General features: G+C 39.1%; 1 protein-coding gene across 2 annotated transcripts in view; it reads right to left on the reverse strand.

Annotated features, from left to right (window-relative positions):
• stau2 (staufen double-stranded RNA binding protein 2) overlaps window positions 1-18,129 on the reverse strand; it is a 106,915-nt gene extending 88,786 nt beyond the window's left edge. For both annotated transcript variants that reach the window (XM_085468508.1, XM_085468507.1), the window contains exons 1-5: window positions 18,050-18,129; window positions 16,215-16,422; window positions 14,649-14,779; window positions 14,231-14,390; window positions 11,649-11,784 (exon numbers count right to left, since the gene is read on the reverse strand). In XM_085468508.1, coding sequence (XP_085324634.1) covers window positions 11,649-11,784; window positions 14,231-14,390; window positions 14,649-14,779; window positions 16,215-16,413 — 626 coding nt within the window. In that variant the 5' untranslated portion in view covers window positions 16,414-16,422; window positions 18,050-18,129. The remainder of the gene's footprint in view (window positions 1-11,648; window positions 11,785-14,230; window positions 14,391-14,648; window positions 14,780-16,214; window positions 16,423-18,049) is intronic.
• Window positions 18,130-19,268: the final 1,139 nt, after the last annotated feature.

Consider the following 19,268-nt stretch of genomic DNA (forward strand, 5'->3'; position numbering starts at 1 on the left):
TTGAAAATATAGCGCAACAATATCGTTTGTTATATAAAAGTGCATGTTGCATATAAATGAACGCATTTACAGTGGAAAGATGAATTTGTTGTTTTTTTTTGCAGATTTGATTCTGTGTTGAGCTGTTGCTCTGAAAACATTTTTACAGTTGGGCATAGATCTATGCTGCTGGGTTCATTTGATTGTGCGTCTTAAATATAACACACATGTTCTTTAAAATATGCTTTTAAAAAAGCTTCCTTTGGCTGGTCTCTTATTTCTAAGGGGTCGCAACAGTAGATGGATCTATATTAGTGATTTGGCATAAATATTTAGGCCCGTCTTGAAGCAGGGAGGAGACACAAGTCCTTTGTGTGTTAACTGAATGTGTTAACCACTACACTATGGTTAAAAAAACATGTATTGCATGGGATAAAGTATTTTTAGCCAGTATCAGTATGGTGTCATAGGTCACATTTCACATTAGAGTATTTTTTCTCTAACAAAAGTCTTTTTACTATAAAAGCTCTAAATCAGCTGTTGAGCGACGGCTAAGACAAGATGACCCGTACTCTCTTCAAACATGTTTGACTAACAAAGCCTAATTTGGTGCGCCCCATGCCCCCAGCCCTCTTATAGGAAGTACACTTCATAACTTTCAGTGGAAACAGTGCAGAACAAAACATTAATATAAGATTAATACAAGATGGTGGAAGTGGTGATTAATGGTGAGCGAAATATTTATGTGGCAAATTATGAGCCCCTTAATACCAATCATCATGGTTTTGCGTTTAAATAGAAGTTGCATCACCTTCTCACTTCTTTACCATCTTGAAATTACTACTTTTAATATTAAATTGTACTACAGCTTGAAAGGAAAACTGTTTTCCTCACACCGGTGTCATAAATTTCACAAGGCAATGAGTTTAGTCCAGAATCTGAATCCAAAAGAAGCCCTTTGGGACATGGCAGACAAAAAAGATTTACAGCATGAAAATGCAGCTGACGACTCCGAAGAAAGGAAGTGACGCTGTCAAGTCAGTATTCACCAGAAAGAATATTTACAACAACTTGTGGAATCTCTGACATGATGAGTTAAAGCTATTGTGAGAGCAAAGATGGGCTTTACAGATTTGAAAGAAATCTATTACGCTCATTTCCAGAATAATTCTTAGACTCTAATAATGTAGCTTTGCTTCACTCACAGTTCAAAATAAACCTTATTTAACTCAAAGTGGATCTTTACAAAGACACTCGCTTCATCCACTATTTGAAACCAGCTCTTTTATATCCTTCACCTTCCTTATTAGCCAGCTTTCATCTGACTGGATGCCCCTCTCAAACAGAAGGTTTCAACGGGAGGTGGGTGGGGCCTCTGTGCTCACAGCGGCAAGTCTGGAGCGCCCTCGGTGGCTGTATAAATGGTGGCAGGGCTGTGGTGATGTCACAGTTGGCTCACAAAACAACCAATGTGGCGACCATAATGGGCCCTCTCTACTCTCACTGACATCACTGAGAGAAAGGGTTCGAAAAAACTTCCTGAAACTCAACATTAGAGCATTTTTAAGATCAAAGATTACTTGCACGTTCATTGATGTTGTTATTTTTATAACTTGAGCATTAATGATTATAAGAGTCATGACAGAAAATAAGGAAAATCAAAAAAGCTCTGTTTTAACAAAGGAAAAATACTGAGACCCATTCCATTTAGCCCATCTACCAAAAGCTTTAAAGTAAGTAAAGCATCGTTTATGTGTTCCTCTTATACATGGGATGAAAAGGTAACAAGTCTGCTACAACAAAATGCTGCAATGAGAAAAAAGTGGGCCAATCAGACACAGATAAATGACAGAGCATGAATGAGGGAGGGTACTGGCCTACTTGTCTTCCAGGGTCACTGAGCTTTAATACCAAGATCTGCTAACCACACATACAAACATGAATAGCGGTATGTATGGAACCACATTTACACACACACTAAGCTTTTGAAGGGGGATGGGACTGCACTGGAAGCAAAAGGGTGACAGAGATCTGGGGGGAAAAAAATACAAAAACTTGGACAGACTCATTCTTCCACCAGCTGCATTTTCTTCCAAACTCCTGCCAGACCTTTACTTGTTTTCTCTCCCTCCCAACTTCCATACTTCATTCCCTGTGTCCATCATTGATTGCTCTCCTTCCCTTCAGCCTCACGCGATTGCACATGCAAAATACAAAGCGGTGTGAGAAAATAGCCCATGTTGTCAAGTAAACACAGTTTTCAAAACATCTAGTGTCATGGTGTTAGGTTGTGTATTAAGATTTCTTTGGACCCTGTCTGAGGTTACAAACCACTAATCCACATGGGAGAAGCTGATCCAGTGTGATGTTCGAGGAGTGGTTCCAAATGAAAGCATTTTTTTGGCTCTAATTGCTCATTAAGCATGATTTCTGGAGCCCCCTGTACATGAAACTCAAAAACAAAGATTATGGGTGCTTAACTCAAATATGTCCATGGCCAATGTCTTCTTTTGTTAATAACTTGTATGAAACACTACAGACGTTTTTATTATATATTCAAGTTCTTTAAGGGGGATCTGCAATGCATCTAAAACCGCTGGGTAATTCAGGGTTATTTTTTCTCCCATATATACTGTTATACCGATGGATGCGATGGATGGATGTTGATCAATGGATCAACATATAGAAGCCAAAGTTTCTACAAGTTTTGATACTTTTGGCTCTTTCTGATGTCACTAAGAGCGGCTATTATTAATATGGTTATATCAGGCACACAACTGAGGCTCTGACCACAGAAGACGGGCAACAGTAACTCAAAAAACCCTTTGTTACAACCAAAGTATGCAGAAGAGCATCTCAAAAGACACAACAGGTTGAAGCTTGATGTAGATGGGCTACAGCAGCAGAAGAGCACAGCAGGACAAAGACTGGAAAAACGATGCCTGGTCTGACGAGTCTTGATTTCTGCCACAACATTCAGATGGTAGGGTTAGAATTTGGCGTAAACAAAATAAAAGCATGGATCCATCCTACCTTGTATTTATGGTTCAGGTTGCTGCTGGTGGTGTAGAGTGGGATATTTTCTTGGAACATTTTGGCCTCTCAATCAAATAGAGCACTTCTAGGTAATGTGGTAAAATAGTGCTTGTGTGACGCTATCATATCAACATGGAGCAAAATGGGAACTGTTTCCAGTACCTTGTTGAAGCCATGAAGAATTAAGACTGTTCTGAAGGGAAAAGGAGGTCCAACATAGACCTAGCAAGGCGTACCCACTAAAGTGTCCAGTATGCATAAATGCTCTCTGTTATGTTGATCATTAGACAAAAACAGTGACAGCCAAAGACCACCCAGAGCTTTGAAAGTGTCAATGGAAAGCATTTGTTTATTCCCTAACACCAATTTATAACCCATCTAAATCTATACAAATGAAAAATAAGCTTTTGGTTAAGGGGCTTGAAAATGTAGCTTAAAACAATGTCTGGCTTTAGATTTTGTTTTTAATACTATATAGACAAAGGGAGGTTTTTGAAAGCACAAACAGAAACAGAAAGGAATAATGGGAGAGAGAGAGAGTGTGTAGGATCTGTGTCAGTTTCACAAAAGTCACAATAAGTGCTACTCAGTGAGTGGTTCCATTAGGCAACTGTGACAGAGATAAACAGATTTGCTGTCAAGCCTTTAGTGTTATAGAATTTAGAATCTCGTGGCATTTTAATATAAAAACATCAAACATACAACAACGTGTCAAATCACTCAGGTGTCCAGTGAGAGAACTTTAGTAAAATAAAGTGTCGACCTAAGACTGAAGCTCTCATTTTATAGTTCATTTAGCATCCCTTAAAAGCTAGTCTTGCCACTCTTAGCCCTTGACGGAGCCATAACGGCAGTTTTCATTATAACTGGGAGAGAAAAAGCTGTCCATGTAGAGTCACCAGTAAACTCTGCTAAGAAACAATTAATAGTCTTGGTGACTTTCCATCACAATAAGGTTCAAAAAGCTTTTTTGCCCCATAGGTTGAACTTCTACTGTGCATGTAGAGTGCTTCACGACGCCAAGATGATTGGCTAGTGCTTCTAGGTTCTGCAGATGACTGGCTTTTGGGGGGAAGGGGTGGAATATGTCACAAGAACTGCCACATTCAGTGACATAAAATTTTCCCATAGATTTTTGTTCAAGATTCATCGACTGGTTTGTCTCTCCGTTGCATTAAATCAGAGATTTAATATAACTAAACCTTACATTCTGTAGATTTTCATTAAAGCTCACCATGGGAGCAATCTATTTCCTCCCTCATATTCCTCCAGTGTAATGCATGGCTGTGTCTTTGTACTGCAGACAGCTGGTGTCTCTTATGGACAACTCAAATCACCGACTTTAAGGACAGAAGATATTAATCTGGAATAACGAACAGGCGCTGTGCATAAACCAAAGCTTTCATGACTTATTTTAATTAAATTGTCAAAAATGACAGTGTTCATTGTTTTTACTGTTGTGGTTTTCATTTTCTACAAGAGATTAAAGCTCTCTTTGTGCATGCTCTGTAATCAGCGTGCTGTCTTGGTGCCCTCCTTGTACTCCCATCACAGCTGTGTGTAGGTCCTGCCCGCTCTATTGCTGAGCTGCAGTGGTGCATTAAGTACTGTTTCCATACATGATAGTATCATTTATAGTAGCGAAACTGACAGGTAGCATACTCCAGGGAAAAATATTAATGTGCTAGAGTAAAACAAAAAACAAGGCTTGATTTCATTAGGTTAGTAATAAAAGCAACCACTGGAAAATAGTCTATTCGTTAATAATCTGACTGAAAACAGGCATCGCGTGAATAATTCTGACTTCTTAAGCACAGAAGACTGTGCCAGTGTGCGCAAACCAATTATACCACTTGTGCATTTATGTGACATAGCAAGAAACAGTTCTTAGCCCCTGTGCCCTTTTAGTGCCAATTGTTAAGTCTTGGGTGACTGAGAGGAATGGCTGGCTGAGGATCAGCATAAAATCAGAGCCTTCTGTCCTCATTAAGAATATTACTTTGAGACCTGCTGTTTTATGTTCATTGTCATTAAAAGGGAAAAACTAATTGCTTTGTTAAAATCTCATGCCATTTTCTGAAAATAAATACTACGAATTTCTTATGGCCAGATTATTACGATGTGGTTTCTGTGTCAGCCATTATGCCTGTCACAGTTTTTACTTTGTATTTTTATACCAACATCTCTAAAGCAATATGCAGCACAATTTTTGCCATTTAATGCATCTAAAAATTAATGAAGCACTCTAATTGAGTGCTCCAGGCATCAGATAGGAGACAGTATGTATGAATATTTGCATACTATACAACTAATAAAGAAATAAAAAATAGCAAATTTAGTGATTTAGCAGCAGGCTAACTAGTTAATTTATCGACAAAGGCAATGTTCTAGGCAATACTATTTATTTCTCTTTATTGCTTACTGCTCTTTGAGTCTTTCAACCAGATGAGAACAAAGCTGTTTAAACAAGCAAATATCCTGCTGATGTGTGCTTAAAAGTGTTTTTTCCCCTTTTTTTGGCTGAACTGTGGTTTGCTTATGCTGAGAAAGAAACACAGTGTCAATTACTTACTGTACAGGATGTAAAATAAAGACTGGATGATATGATTCCACTTGTAGGACCACCAAAGAAGAAATGCAGAATCATTTAAAAAACAAACTCTGTTTTGACTTTGCACGCTCTGAAGAAAATTATAATGATGCAAGATGACAGTTCCTAAAAAGGAGGAGATGCATATTTCAACCGTGTGTCTGCTGCTGGCTTTATTCAATTCAAAGTAAACCAAGGATAAATTTGTAATAGATTTGTGATATTTCTGTAATCTTCGTCACATCTTCCAGTGATGGATCCAACTGCAGCAGAATGATGATTGTGATGTGGACCTCGTTCAAAATGTGGTTTAAAAAACTTTTGAATCTGTTTTCCCAGAAACAGGAACCTATCCGCCTACAACGACTGAGGTTAGAACATCTGGGTGTAGCCCTGAACTATAAACTAAACTGGAAATGTCTATCTACAAAACAGTTGAAACACTTCTTACAGGTATAACACCTTTAAGTGCAATTTGCCAATCCGTATCCTGGTGGCAATGTTTAAGAAATAATCTAACAGTCTAAATGAGATCACAAAAAACTACAGGAGTTTTTCTGGAGACTACACTAGGTGCACTCCAATTTACAGACATAATGGGTGAACATAATGAAATTGCTGCTGTTAATACTCTGCAGCACCAGAAAGTAGGACAGTAATGTGTCCCTATGAGCTGATGTGCATTAACCCGTGATGAACCATGCCAACAATGGGTGCAGATGTTATGATGCGTGTTATGTGGTTCTGGTGTCTAATGCCCTAAATAAAGAGCGATCCAAATTACTCAGCAAACAGCCAGGAACGTCAACCATTCCTCTTGACAGATGTTTACTGCAAAGTACTGATATTGCACAGCAACTAAGGAGGTAAGGCTAATCGCTTTGAGCGCTGCAGCAAAGTGCACAATTTCTTGAGAAGAGATTCAAGTGTTATTTTTGCGAAAAATGCACAGACGTCAGTTCTTTGTAAAAATGCCTATTTAGTCCTCTGACTCCCCCTGACAAACATCCTAAAAGGCAGCATTATGAAAGGTGATTCCACTGATTTAGCCTACTTTGTACATCATGGCCTCAGTTCCATTTTTAAATTCAATGCATCAAGGAAGAAAAGGAGGAGAGGAGGACACACAGGGATACACAAACAAGAAAATCCACTCAGAAGAGAGGAGATGAAAGGAGAGCCCAGACTTCTTTGTCAGTGAGTCTGCTGAGCACAAATCATTCCAAGCATTTGTTTATGTTGGATCTGTATTTCACTCCTCCACCCCCAGTCTCTTCAATAAAACACTGCTTTATGAGTTTACACCCATTTGTGCAATTAAGACATGTTATCCTTTAGACTGGATTTCCGCCAATGTTAATTTATCTACTTATGTAATTTATGATTTAGAGACACACACGAATATGTGGAAAATTTTTAAGGAATAATGCAATAGGAGTAACTCCTCTGAAGTTTACCTTGGGGGGTTTGGATGGGCAAGAAAACTGTATCTGTAATGCCTTACTGGACAAAAGAGCACACAGTGTCCCGATTAGGCCGTTTGAGACTACAAAGCCCAATTGGCCAGAGAGCACTACAGAAAAATAAACCTGAGTGGGAGAAAGTGAGCGAAAAAAAGATGACTGTGTGTGCAAAGGGAACCTCGGAGGATATCTAATACCTCCACAGTAGAGGAGATGACATGAAATGTTGAATATAAAAAAGCGCTCATGGGCAGATTTGCCTTTTCAATGGGACAGGTTGTCCCAATTAGAAATGTAGATGACAAAGTACACCTGTGTGTCTGTGTGTGCCCTTTGTGTCTGTGCTGCTGTCATTGCTGTTTGATGTTATACCGTTTTCCTGAAGGCATGGGAAGGGTACTCAAATATCCTTCCATTGCAACTGTCTCTTCTTATAGTTCTTTCATGAAAGTGATTTTACACTGACATTTCCATACAGCTACAGACCAAGTCTGGAGCACAATTGTAAGGCGATTAACCCTTTACATGATGTGACATTCAACAATTGAGGAATATGCAGCATTTATTGAGGCCTGTGTATAGACCAAAAAATATAAAATTATACCTGATATATTTGTAAACCCTGAATGTAATTTTTCACAGGACCTAAAGTTAAATTTGTTCCCTCCAGTTGTTTGTAGGAGTCTTTCTTCTGTGTTAATTACATACCTTTAAGCATCATACAGCAGCAGGATCCATATGAGCACCTCCAAAGCTAAAGTTTTGCATACATTTTAAATATGTTCAAGTACTGTAGTCTACTTATAATAAATTGTGGACATGGAGGTACAACTGATCAAGAACAGTGAGAACAACAGCATTCTTACTGTTCTTACAGCATAAAGAACAAGAACAGTAAATAACACTCGAAGATGTACTCTTTTTACCCGAAAGAGGTTAGCGTCATACAAAGCATCACAGAATAAACCATCTTTTTATAGCAACCATCCTGAGGATGAGTTTTTAATTCACCGTGAGTTCGTCTTTTTTGTTTATGCTCCCACGCAGATCATCTTAGCAGTGGCATCATTGTGTACAGGGAGGCGTTTCAAAAACAACATGCAGATGTAACCTCTCTAATCATCAAAGTGACTAACAAAGCACAGCAGCAAGCAGCCTATTAAAAATGAAAATGGATTTTATTATACCATAAAAATTATTTGGATGATTTATGAATGTAAAGAATTTTCACTTAATTGTTTTTTTTTCTTTTTTTGTTTTGCCCTGATAAATAGTTCATTAGTTTAGTTGGGGTATTTGAGCTATAAGTGAACTCTCTGCGGGACTATTCAAAGGGGGACACTGGTACAAATAACCCAGTGGCATTAATAGTGAATATAAATATTCTGCCCTTCCTGATTTCATGTAATTTTATGTATTGTATAACACTATTTCAAATTATTTTTATCATAAGTCCACCAATATATTCAAAGCAGGCCTTTATGTGTAAAAGCATTCCCTGTAATTATTGCTGATGTGCACCCATGTACTCAACCCTGAAACCAAACACACGAGACATCCCATTTAACCCTCAGTGTAGGCTCAGTATTATTCAAGCCCCCTTTTATCTGCTAAATGCTCTATGTTCAATGCTCACTAACTGCAAAATGGATAAAATGTAGTGGATTTATCAAAGTTATTCCACTGAAAACAAGTGCCTGCTGTGACTGGAACCAAGGTCAGTAGGAGCAATGACATCGAACCACTACATCCATCCAATGAGCTAGAGGCCACTAAAACGTATCTGTGGGTTTCTCAATACAAGTAGAGATTTAATAAACAGTAATGTTTCTCACAGTTGATCTAAAAATGCTTTACAAACCAAAGCAAATTGGGTCTTTACTTATTTTCCTACATACAGCAGACTGGCCAATATAATATAAAACAGGCACTGAATTTTCAGCAGTAAAGGTGAGTCACTCTTCCTCTCAGTTTCCTACAGAGAAAGCAGTAATGGCCAGCATAGTATCTGAACATCATCACAGGAGGAAATGTCACAGTGCAAAGCACCCCCAGTATTTCAGCCCACTGTTCTTCCAACAGACATGATGTTGGTGTCATAACCAAATGAGGACTGGGAGGAGGTAGGCGGCTTCAGGCCGCTAAGCTTTGCTCTAACAGGGAAAGTCCTATCCAAATTCCAACTCTGACAGAATGCAGGATGCAGGCGCCCCGCCCCCCTGAGATCAGAGCAGCAGGAGGAAAGCTGGGAGCGTCGTGGATAAACTGGAGGAGCGCAGTATGACTCATTGGAATCAGGTGTTCCAATGATAACACAGGGGTTGTCCGTGAAAACGGTTGATGTAACCAGATTTCATGATAACACAAATATTTTCCGATTCTGTGATCATTTTTTTTCATAATCACTCAGGCTAAATTTCCACACATGTTTCATAGCAGCTCAGTAACTGACTGAGAGAGCTGATCACTGTTGTTCAATGGTGTGGTCACGTCTGGATGATAGCAGAGATGAATCACTGATTTAAAGATGGACTTGGATGGGAAAGAATTATGCATAAGTCCTTCGCCATAAATAAGATTCATTAAGACTCTGATAAATGTACATTTCATATTATCGCTGTATTTTCTCATCAGGGCACTTTCTGAATGAATCAATACTGGTCTGGGCGGTGATTAGCGCGCTGATAGATCATAGCCAGACTGCCCTTTTAATGGTCAGATTTTCCATCAACATGACTTTGGATCACTCTTATTCATCAATAGGTAAGGGCATGGGCATGAGGAAACCTTCGTTTCCCTGCACCATCATTAAGGTGACCGATTGTGGATATGGCCTGTCACTCTGCCACATAGTTAGTCATCTAAGTAAGAGAATTCATATTCAGAAGGTCTTACTATCATTAATCGGGGCTTGACTACACTGAAAGAAAGAGACCTCATGGAAACATAATGACCTTGGAATAATAAATGTCTTTCTTATGTCACTTCTGTTTGAGACACACACGTCCTCCAACCCCCTTTCTGCTTCCTTTACACAGTGCCATAAGAAAACAAAACAGGCCATGAGGAATAGATACTGCCTGTCTCCACACTGTGACATATGACATTGACAGACAGATGCTGGAAAACAGATTTTCTCCTCTACCCCATTTATCTTTCACCCCTGTTTGCTCCTGCATGGATCAAATAGTAGAAGATGTAAGCCAGATGCTAGACTGTCTCCTGACTACACTCTGTTACCCAACAGTGCAACTGATTGACTGACATCTTTTAAAAAATAAACTGCGCTCAGCAGAACTGATGGCAGAATGCTGCACCTAATAACATTAATGAACAAAAATATAGATGGAAAAAAATCTCTTCTTCATGACATTTCACTTTGCTTAGTGCTTTAATATTGAAGATGTTAATTTAAAATCCTTATGATTACAACACTGAACCCATACACACAGAAAAGCTTTCATAAATTCACCACATTCCTAACTTGCAGGTTACAAAATGGGATCTAAGGCCTTCACTAGGCACCTTGAAAGAAGTGTTATGGGACTTTACATGAGGAAACACTGCCACCTTGAGGGGATTATAATGTGTCCTGAAAATAACACCAAGTATGTCAAACAATCCTAGATGAATACTAACTTTATTAGGAACAGTGCACTTTTTGGAGCCGCATAACTCAACTTCTGTTAAGTTTTAATCACAAACTATGTCAGTATTTAAAATAATATAGCATTTAGGAGACTAATTAATATAACTAAATGTAATGTTTATCCTAAGCTGACAGTTGAGTAAAATTGTGAAGATACGCTTGTGGGATAAAACTAAAAGCCAAACAAACTATTTGTGCACTGTCCAAAACAGAAAACAGATTTCCCATTGTTTTCCTAACTGGGAGTAACAGGGTATACCTGGATTAGCTCAGCAAATTCACAGACCTACATAGCATTTCTCTCCTGGGGGAGAGGAGATCATTAATTGCACCTCTGTGGCACTTTTACAGAGTTTAGGAAATGGTCGGGTGGCTCCAGCACAGAAAAAACAACGAAAGAAAGTTGACAGAGACAGAGTGCACAGGGAACCCATGAGGGCACCACGTTCATCAGTTTAGAAAACATATGGAGCGGAGAGCCATGCCTGACACACATTTAAGCCAGTTGGGATCAAAGAAACATCATCTAAAATTTATCAAGACCATGTCCACACCAAGTCAGATGAATGTCAAAGACCCTCTCTTCCTTTGTATATTATCGCAGATTATCGACACCCACAACAAAGAGAAATGCTAATCTTGGTGGTTGGATAAAGCATGTGCTGTTGCATTAGAATCAGCAAGCATGTGCTGTTGTTACAAACAATGCAGCAGTGATGGTAAAACAAAGAAAACCTAAATCTAACTTTGGTTGGGGTTCCAGGTCGAAAGGTGAGTATAAAAGACTTTACTTAAAAAAAAGAAGCTCATCTTGTCATGAATAATTTTCCCCCACCCTTAAAGGTTGAACAATAAACCAATCAGCAAGTAGCTTTGAAACTAAAATGAATAACAGCTGAGCCAATCAAATCATTCATTTTTGGGAGCTCACCTTTGGTTAAACATCCCTCTGAAGTTATAATTGGCTCTGTAGTTGGGCATCGGCTTGGGATCCAAAGGCCTGTAGATAGCCGGCTCCCCTCTCTTCATGGCCAGACCATTCAGCTCAACTGTGGGTGTTATACTGCCTGTGTGAGTGAGATTGCAGATGCAAGCACGGAAAAGATTAAAACCAAGACAGGGAGGTTTTTAAAAACACTGATGTGAACTTCTTTTTCTGGCAGCAGCAAACAAAATGGCTTAAAATGGTCCAAGCAGTCTAAAAAGATGGAAACAAAATATTTTCTAGAAAAGGCACACAGGCAGAAAGCTGCACTGTGCAGCCTAACATTTGCCACGTGAAACTGCATTCTAAGTAAAAAGTACCCTCAGGATGCATGCACCACTAATACCACCACTTCTCAGTGATGTTGCATAATTTATCACAGGATTTTTTGGACTTTCTTAATCCCATTAAAAGCCTGGCTTTGAGGCCTTTTACCACTACAAAGTCGCAGAGGGCAAGGGAGGTAAGTCCAGACTAGTGGTATTAATTTGGCTAGTGATAAACTGTAAGCCTGTTCCTAGGTTTTACTGAGACACTTTATACTGTTTTTTGTTGTTTCCTTGAACATCAATTATCTGAATATTCCCAGTTGCTTGGCAGCAATGCTGGGAAGAAAAGTCACTCAGATGAAAAACCAAAATGCCCCCTAAGTACATAAATGCATTGCACTTTAAATTCATGATTGTACAGACAGGTATAAATTAACTTCCTCTGTAAATGGACTTTTTAGCTCTATCCAGTGTGCTAACATCCAATCCATACTTTTATTTTAACACCAGACTTTAAAATGAATGAACATTAGTGAGTTTCAATTAAAAAAATCTAAACATTGTTTCCAATTTTAGGAGGATGAGACAAGGCGAGCTACTAGAAGTGTAAATGCATGGGTTTTAATGCTAACTATAAATTCCTGCAGATGTGTGCACACAGAAATGAACAGCACAAACTTGCTTTTAACCATCTGCAAGAAAATGAAACTGCTTCTGGTAAACAGGTTAAAAAACTGAAAAATGTTCACAGTGCTGTCGTAATTTTAGATCTTGTTCACAGCAAACTGCCATAAAAAAAAGCACAGGATTGATTCGTGTCTGCAAATATCTAGGGTAAACTGCTGGAGTCTAATATTATGTCAGATGAAATGCAAAATTTATGTTTGCACAGACAGATGACTGTAGATTTTGTCTTTCATCTCCTACGTGGAAACTAGGGAGTGATTTTACCATGACCAGTAAAAATAGATGGAACAATTACAACAAGATGTTTCATATGGTGACCAGACTTTAAAAACTGTGAGCCTATTCTTGACAATGGCTCTGTTCCACTGAAGTATTTTAACAGTTTGACAGTAAAGTGGAGTGTATAATCCCAAGACCTGACCCTGCAGCAGCTTTATCAAGTTCATTCATTGTTTATTTGCCATTTATTCCATTGGATACTCTTGTCCACAGGATGTGGACCCTAACCTTTTTATCCATGTATCACTAGCATCACAAGTCAGTGACTCACTACAGCCTTTTAAACTGCCAGTAAGTCCAATGAAGAAAAGATGAAAAAAATGTGTCCTTTTATCTGATCTTCACTCTGTTACACTCTTAACTTTTTGATTATTGGCGCATATTTGCTATTCCAGGAAGCATGGTAGTGACTATGCCTGCGTGGGTTGTCTCTGGGTACTCTGGCTTCCTCCCATAGTCTTAAGACATGCTTGTTTGGTTAACCGGTGATTCTAAATTTGTTACAAGTGTGTGTGTGACTGTCTATCTCTGTCTTTCACCTTTCAACAGCCCAGATACGCTCCAGCCTCTCAATAATCCTAAGAAGTAAGTAAGAAGCAAAAAAAAAGAAGAATGTATAGCTTTAATATTTGCTGGTCTATGATTCCAACTTCAAACAGTATCAATGAAGAGGTTAAGCTTTTAAATGTTAGACATAGTGCTAGCAACTAACTTTAAGATAGGCCCGGATTGTGCTTTAGGATAACAGTGGACCAAAGAAACAAGCTTAGCTTGAGAAAAATTCCTCCTTACAACAAGGTTAAAAAATACTGTAAAACTTTTGGAGGATGAAAACCTGCTTTGTTGCCCTCAAAGATTTGAGAAATCTTGACACTCTTAGTTAATGAACAGGGAGTAAAAGTACCTCCTTCTTGGCGGCCTCATTCTCCCTGGATCTAAAGGCAATATCTTCTTTCTGCTGCTACAGCTGAGCCACAGCCCAAGTTAACATTTAAGTTCTTCTATAAGACATACAGTGTTAATTATTAATTTAATACCTAATAATATATGAATAGAGTGCTGTCTATTTTTCCTGTAAAAAAAAGACACCTCCATTTTTAAGAGTTTAGCAGATTATAACCAAGCATCAACTTGTTTTGCAGCTTTTTCCAAATGGTTCAAACATTCTTCTTGAAACTATAGCAGCTATCACATGCATAGCCATAGAAACAGTAAAAGGTGCAATTCATGGTAATCCTTCCCAGCCACTTGCTTTTTTAACAGTTAAAAGAAATTCAGTTGTGGCTGCAGTACCTGGGTTACTGTTGATGTCAGCTTTAGGGGAGCGGGGCGCTGGCCTGGGAAGGACACTCTCAGCCAGTGCTTTGGCAGCTGTGGAGTGTTGCGCCTTTTTAATACTGGTGCCCTCTGCCTCCCACACCTGCTCCCCAAGAGTCAGCTGCACGGTGAAGATCTGGAAGTGACACCCAGAGAGGAAGACATTACCCAACATTTTTATCAATATCCTTGTTACAGAACTTTTGGCAGGAGTTCGGTGCTCTCAGCACAGCCAATAACTAATTACTAATTACAAAAAGTGCAAATGCTTTATTTATTTAGCACATGTGGATGTGTGTCAAAACAAGAATTACACTGAACTACCTCCTGAGATTTATTAAATATTATTCCATATTGACATGATAACGCTACATCTGAAAAACTTTTTTTTTACCTTAGCGTGTGCAGGGCCTCTCTCATTGAGGAGCTTGTACTGTGGTTGGATCCTGTTGAAACGGGCTAACTCATTCACCAAACACATTGGAGTTTTCTCTTTAGGGTTTGCCATGTTCTCCTGGGGCGGGCCTAAATCATATCAGAAGACGACATATTTAAAAACATGGTAACTAAAGCACTCATCTATCCATCTTCTTCCACCTATATTCATGAACAAGTATCATTTTTTAATATAAGAATTGGATACTTCCACTGAGTGACAAGGGATGAGATATTAGCAGCGGATACAGCCACTGGAACACTTCTAACTTGCAAATAAAATGCAAACTTGTTTTATTTTTATAAGTAATTAAGGGGAAAAATCAGTAAACAAGCACTTAATAAATAACTAATAAATGAATCTGTTTATAGGACAATATTGTAAAGTGTTTTTTCCTTCGTGTTGTGGTCAGTCCGTGAGCTACTGGCTTATAGTGCAGCAATCGTGGCTCAAGAGTTGGCAGTTCGTCTCGTAATCGGAAGGTTGCCGGTTTGAGCCCCGGCTCGGACAGTCTCGGTCATTGTGCCCTTGGGCAAGATACTTCACCTACCCCTCTGTTGGCCAGAGGGGCCGATGGCGTGATATGGCAGCCTCGCTTCTGTCAGTCTGCCCCAGGGCAGCTGTGGCTACAACTGTAGCTTGCCTCCACCAGTGTGTGAATGTGAGAGTGAATGAATAGTGGAATTGTAAAGCGCTTTGAGGGTCTCGAAAAGTGTTATATAAATGCAATCTATTATTATTATTATTATTATAGCTAACATATGACAGGAAGTGTTGGCAGAAATTCACTTCCTAAATCATTATTAAAGAAGCAGTGGTACCGAAACGTTTCTGAATTTAGGTTAGGTCATGAGAAATAATGAGCAGTAAAAGGAACATGAGATAGAGCCCTTTAGGCCAGTTACCTAATTGCCTAAAGTCAATTTTTTATTATAGAATAACTATGCAAACACACACATTGTATTGTAGACTTGGGTACAACTATAACCTTCATCATGCACACAGTTGTCTGTATGAATCATTGTTAAGGTCTTAAATCTATACCAGTATTATAGAGTCATAATATATTATGACTGAGGTTATGAAATTTTCACAGAATAACTCACTGAATCATCCCCCAAAATGAAAACACTAATGAAATGTAGTCCATCGTTTGTTGGAAATCACAGAAACTATTGATCGCTGAGCATGTACTGGCCATGGAAAGCCAATAGTCAGTGTTTTTGTTTGTGTGCGTATGTGTAGTTTTTTTTAAATCACATTGCCCCCTGTTGCAAGAGTGAAACCAGGAATCAAATATTTTAGCCCTTCAACACTCTATTTTTTGAATAAGCAGAAATTTAATAACACAATTTTACAGATAAGCAGTTAAATATCAACCACTGCCGTGGGTGATGGTATTTTATTTGCAAAATTGTTAACCTACTGTAACAGTTTTTAGTTTTCATAGATAAGTAGCAACTCCACACATGATGCAAAATAATAACTAATTTCCCCTAAAGACAAACTTGGGGGAAATTCTACCTGGCGGTGTGGCAGACACAGGGGCGTCCCCATATCCGACTGCAGGAGCAGGGCAGGCGGGTGTGGGGGCCGGGCCTGTGCCATTGACGGAGGGCTGCAGACCCAGGGATCCTTGACTGGCCATGGCCGTTGGAGGGACTCCAGGGGAGAGGCCAGGACCAGCCAGGGGCGCTGAGGTCTGTACTTTCACTTGAGCCATGCTCTATTCCTGAAAGCAGAACAAATTTGAAAGCTTTTGTTAGAAATACACTTACTACACTGTAATTATAACTACTGAGTAGTTTAAAAATAAAAGAAAATCAATATTCATTCACTAGCAGTACACAATACTGCATTAAGCATCTGTGAATCTGAGCACAAATGCACATGCACAGTTTAAAGCTAAATGTCATTTGACAGATTTCTCTGGGCTAAGCCTGGAGAACAGACTTCAAACTGAACAGCCCTAGGCCTATCTCACATTCTGATCCACTGGCAGCTAATACACCCAGACAATGAACCTTTATTTGAAGGAGCTTTGCTCGTGTTACGGCTGAAAAAACTCCCTGGCAAAAAGGAGGAATCCGCTGGTTGTAGCCTGAACAATGCAATCTATATTAAACCACATTTTGAGGGACACAGCCCATTATCAAACAAATAAGGGTCAACAAATATCAAACAGCAGAATGAATTGTAGTATTTATTTATCTCTTAAAATATGCATGCAATATTTAGCAGAATGCAGTTAGACACAGTACACAGGCTGTGACTGTGTAATTTAAGTAACATAAGCATATATGCTACTGTGTGTTTTTGTCTAAAACAAAATCATGATTAAGGTGATAAAAAAGTCTCTAAGATAAAAAACAATTGCTCCAAAATGGCTCCCACTTTTGAGTCACACAAATAAGTGGCAGACAGTGATCGGAAATGAAGGAAATACTTTGAGCATCCCCACAGAGGTCAAAACAAAAGGTCAAAGCTGAGCTGAACCCCTGGAGTTTTGGAGAAATTCAGTGTCATCCCTTGGACACTGCATGAAATGCTAGCTTTGAATATGGCACATTCAGGTTTTTAAATATTGCATATCTGATTTTGCAGGTGTCACTTCTCTGTATTGTTTAGGGACCATGTTTGAACTGGTGTAAACATCAGCCAAGTTTGCACGGTCAGAAAATAGCTAATAAGGTTTAAATGCACCACAACTGATGTATCTCTTACTGTAATATGACTTTTATTCATTGCATGTCATGAAGTTATTCCTGTTTAATTCGTAGGTGCATCATGCCTGCCCGTGGGGTACTTGTGGTGATAGTCCCTCTTGCTTTTCTTTTTACGCTCTCACAGCAACACGCACAAATACAGCGGCAAACAGCTGCCTGTTTGCACGGCTGTCTTTCACTGCAAGTTGAACATGGGGGTTGTGTTACGTTGGGGTTGACTGGCAGAGCTTCAGTGCTGTCTGCAACCCCTGAACATTTATTACTGTGTCCAGCTTAGCAGGAAGCTAACGTTGCCAACAAGATATACGCCGTTTCTTCCCAATGTCAGCTCCTAAAAACACGCAGACAGAATAGGCAAGCATGCATGCTGTCATGAATATGCCTTTATGGTTTCCCCAGATGAATAAATCCTATCTAGCCACCCCCAGTTGCGATACTTTAGCCGGTTAAAGCTCATCATGGCTGATCGGCCGAGCACCCTTCTTGCTAGCATCTCCAAACCGCCCCATCCTTCCCGAAATCCTGGGGATTTTCAGTCAACCCTGATATCATATACGAGTTGGCGACAACGTGGCAAATAATCCACAGAGTATCCGACAACTATGGGAAAAATATTTCAGGACATTTTTTTACCTTTATCCAGGGCCAGACCCCAGTTACACCTCCAACATTGGCAAACACTAAAGAGAACTGGATGGAAGAGGAACCGACCACCTTATTTGTCTGGGTAAAAAAAGAAATGAAAATACGTGTCACTGGACTCAACATGGCGTATCCATGTAATATTTCACGCATAAAGCTTGTGTTTAGCTAACCTTGTTGTGGCTGCATATCGCATATCGCTAACGTACTATGAGTGGAGTTTGAGGTGAATTTTGAATGAAGCCACCCCCGCCGCGGTAAGGATGGTTCAGTCCTGGTGCGCTTCCTCGGATCCCACAGTGTAACTTTTGATTCAGAAACAAAATTAATATTTCCAAAGTTGTTTTGTGCACATTTGTATCACCAAATGGATTTTTAGTCTTATTCGTAAGTTTTCCATTTTACAGGTCCGTGTTTCAGTGAAACTTAAGGTTTTGTGCTAATGCTATAAAATATAGTTTTACTTGGAATATTTCCCCAACCATCCATTGGGAATTTTCTCTATTTGATTAATTAATTAAAGCAAACCCTATGAGTGTCTCACAAACAATCTAGTCAGAATTCTGCATCAAGCTTTATTTGGAAAAGTCCACGCTGGGGCAGTGGTATTGTACTAAGATGAGAAATTTAAAAAAAGAAAAAGAAAAGATGGCTAGGGGTGGGTGGGTAACCTACATACACTTTATATTTAACAAGGAATAGATAACCATAAAGGGAAAATATCACGAACTGCTAATCCCCAGATTTGACAGCTAAAGCGTCTCCAATAGAGGGCGTCACTAAACCACTTCTCCCTGTGTTATTGTAGACAGAAAAATATCCAACAACAAATAGAGCAGTATAAAAAACATAATTCAACCAAAATAAGTGAAGTAACTTGATAACAGATTGTAATTTTACTTGGCCAAACGCATGTATATCTATTGTACAATCTGAAATTACCCTTTCCCCCTTTGTTTTTGGCTGAAATAATTTCTCACACCATAACGGACCAGTTAAAAAAAAACAAAACAAGCTTCAAATGAAAGCTCCATTGCTTTCAAAAGCGTCAGATCATCAGTTTTCCTGCCACACTACATCTTTATCTTTGCACATGTTTCACAAACCTAGTGCAATTCCACAGGCACGTCTGAGATCTGTGCCATTCACTTTTTACAGACAGATGGAATTACATGCTTCTGAAATATGCAGTTTATGTAATGTGTCACTG

The sequence above is a fragment of the Copadichromis virginalis genome, linkage group LG9 (genome assembly GCF_057382275.1).
Source record: "Copadichromis virginalis isolate Kocher_CV1m ecotype Utaka linkage group LG9, C_Virginalis_male_GT1.1, whole genome shotgun sequence".
In the NCBI taxonomy this organism is placed as follows: Eukaryota; Metazoa; Chordata; class Actinopteri; order Cichliformes; family Cichlidae; genus Copadichromis; species Copadichromis virginalis.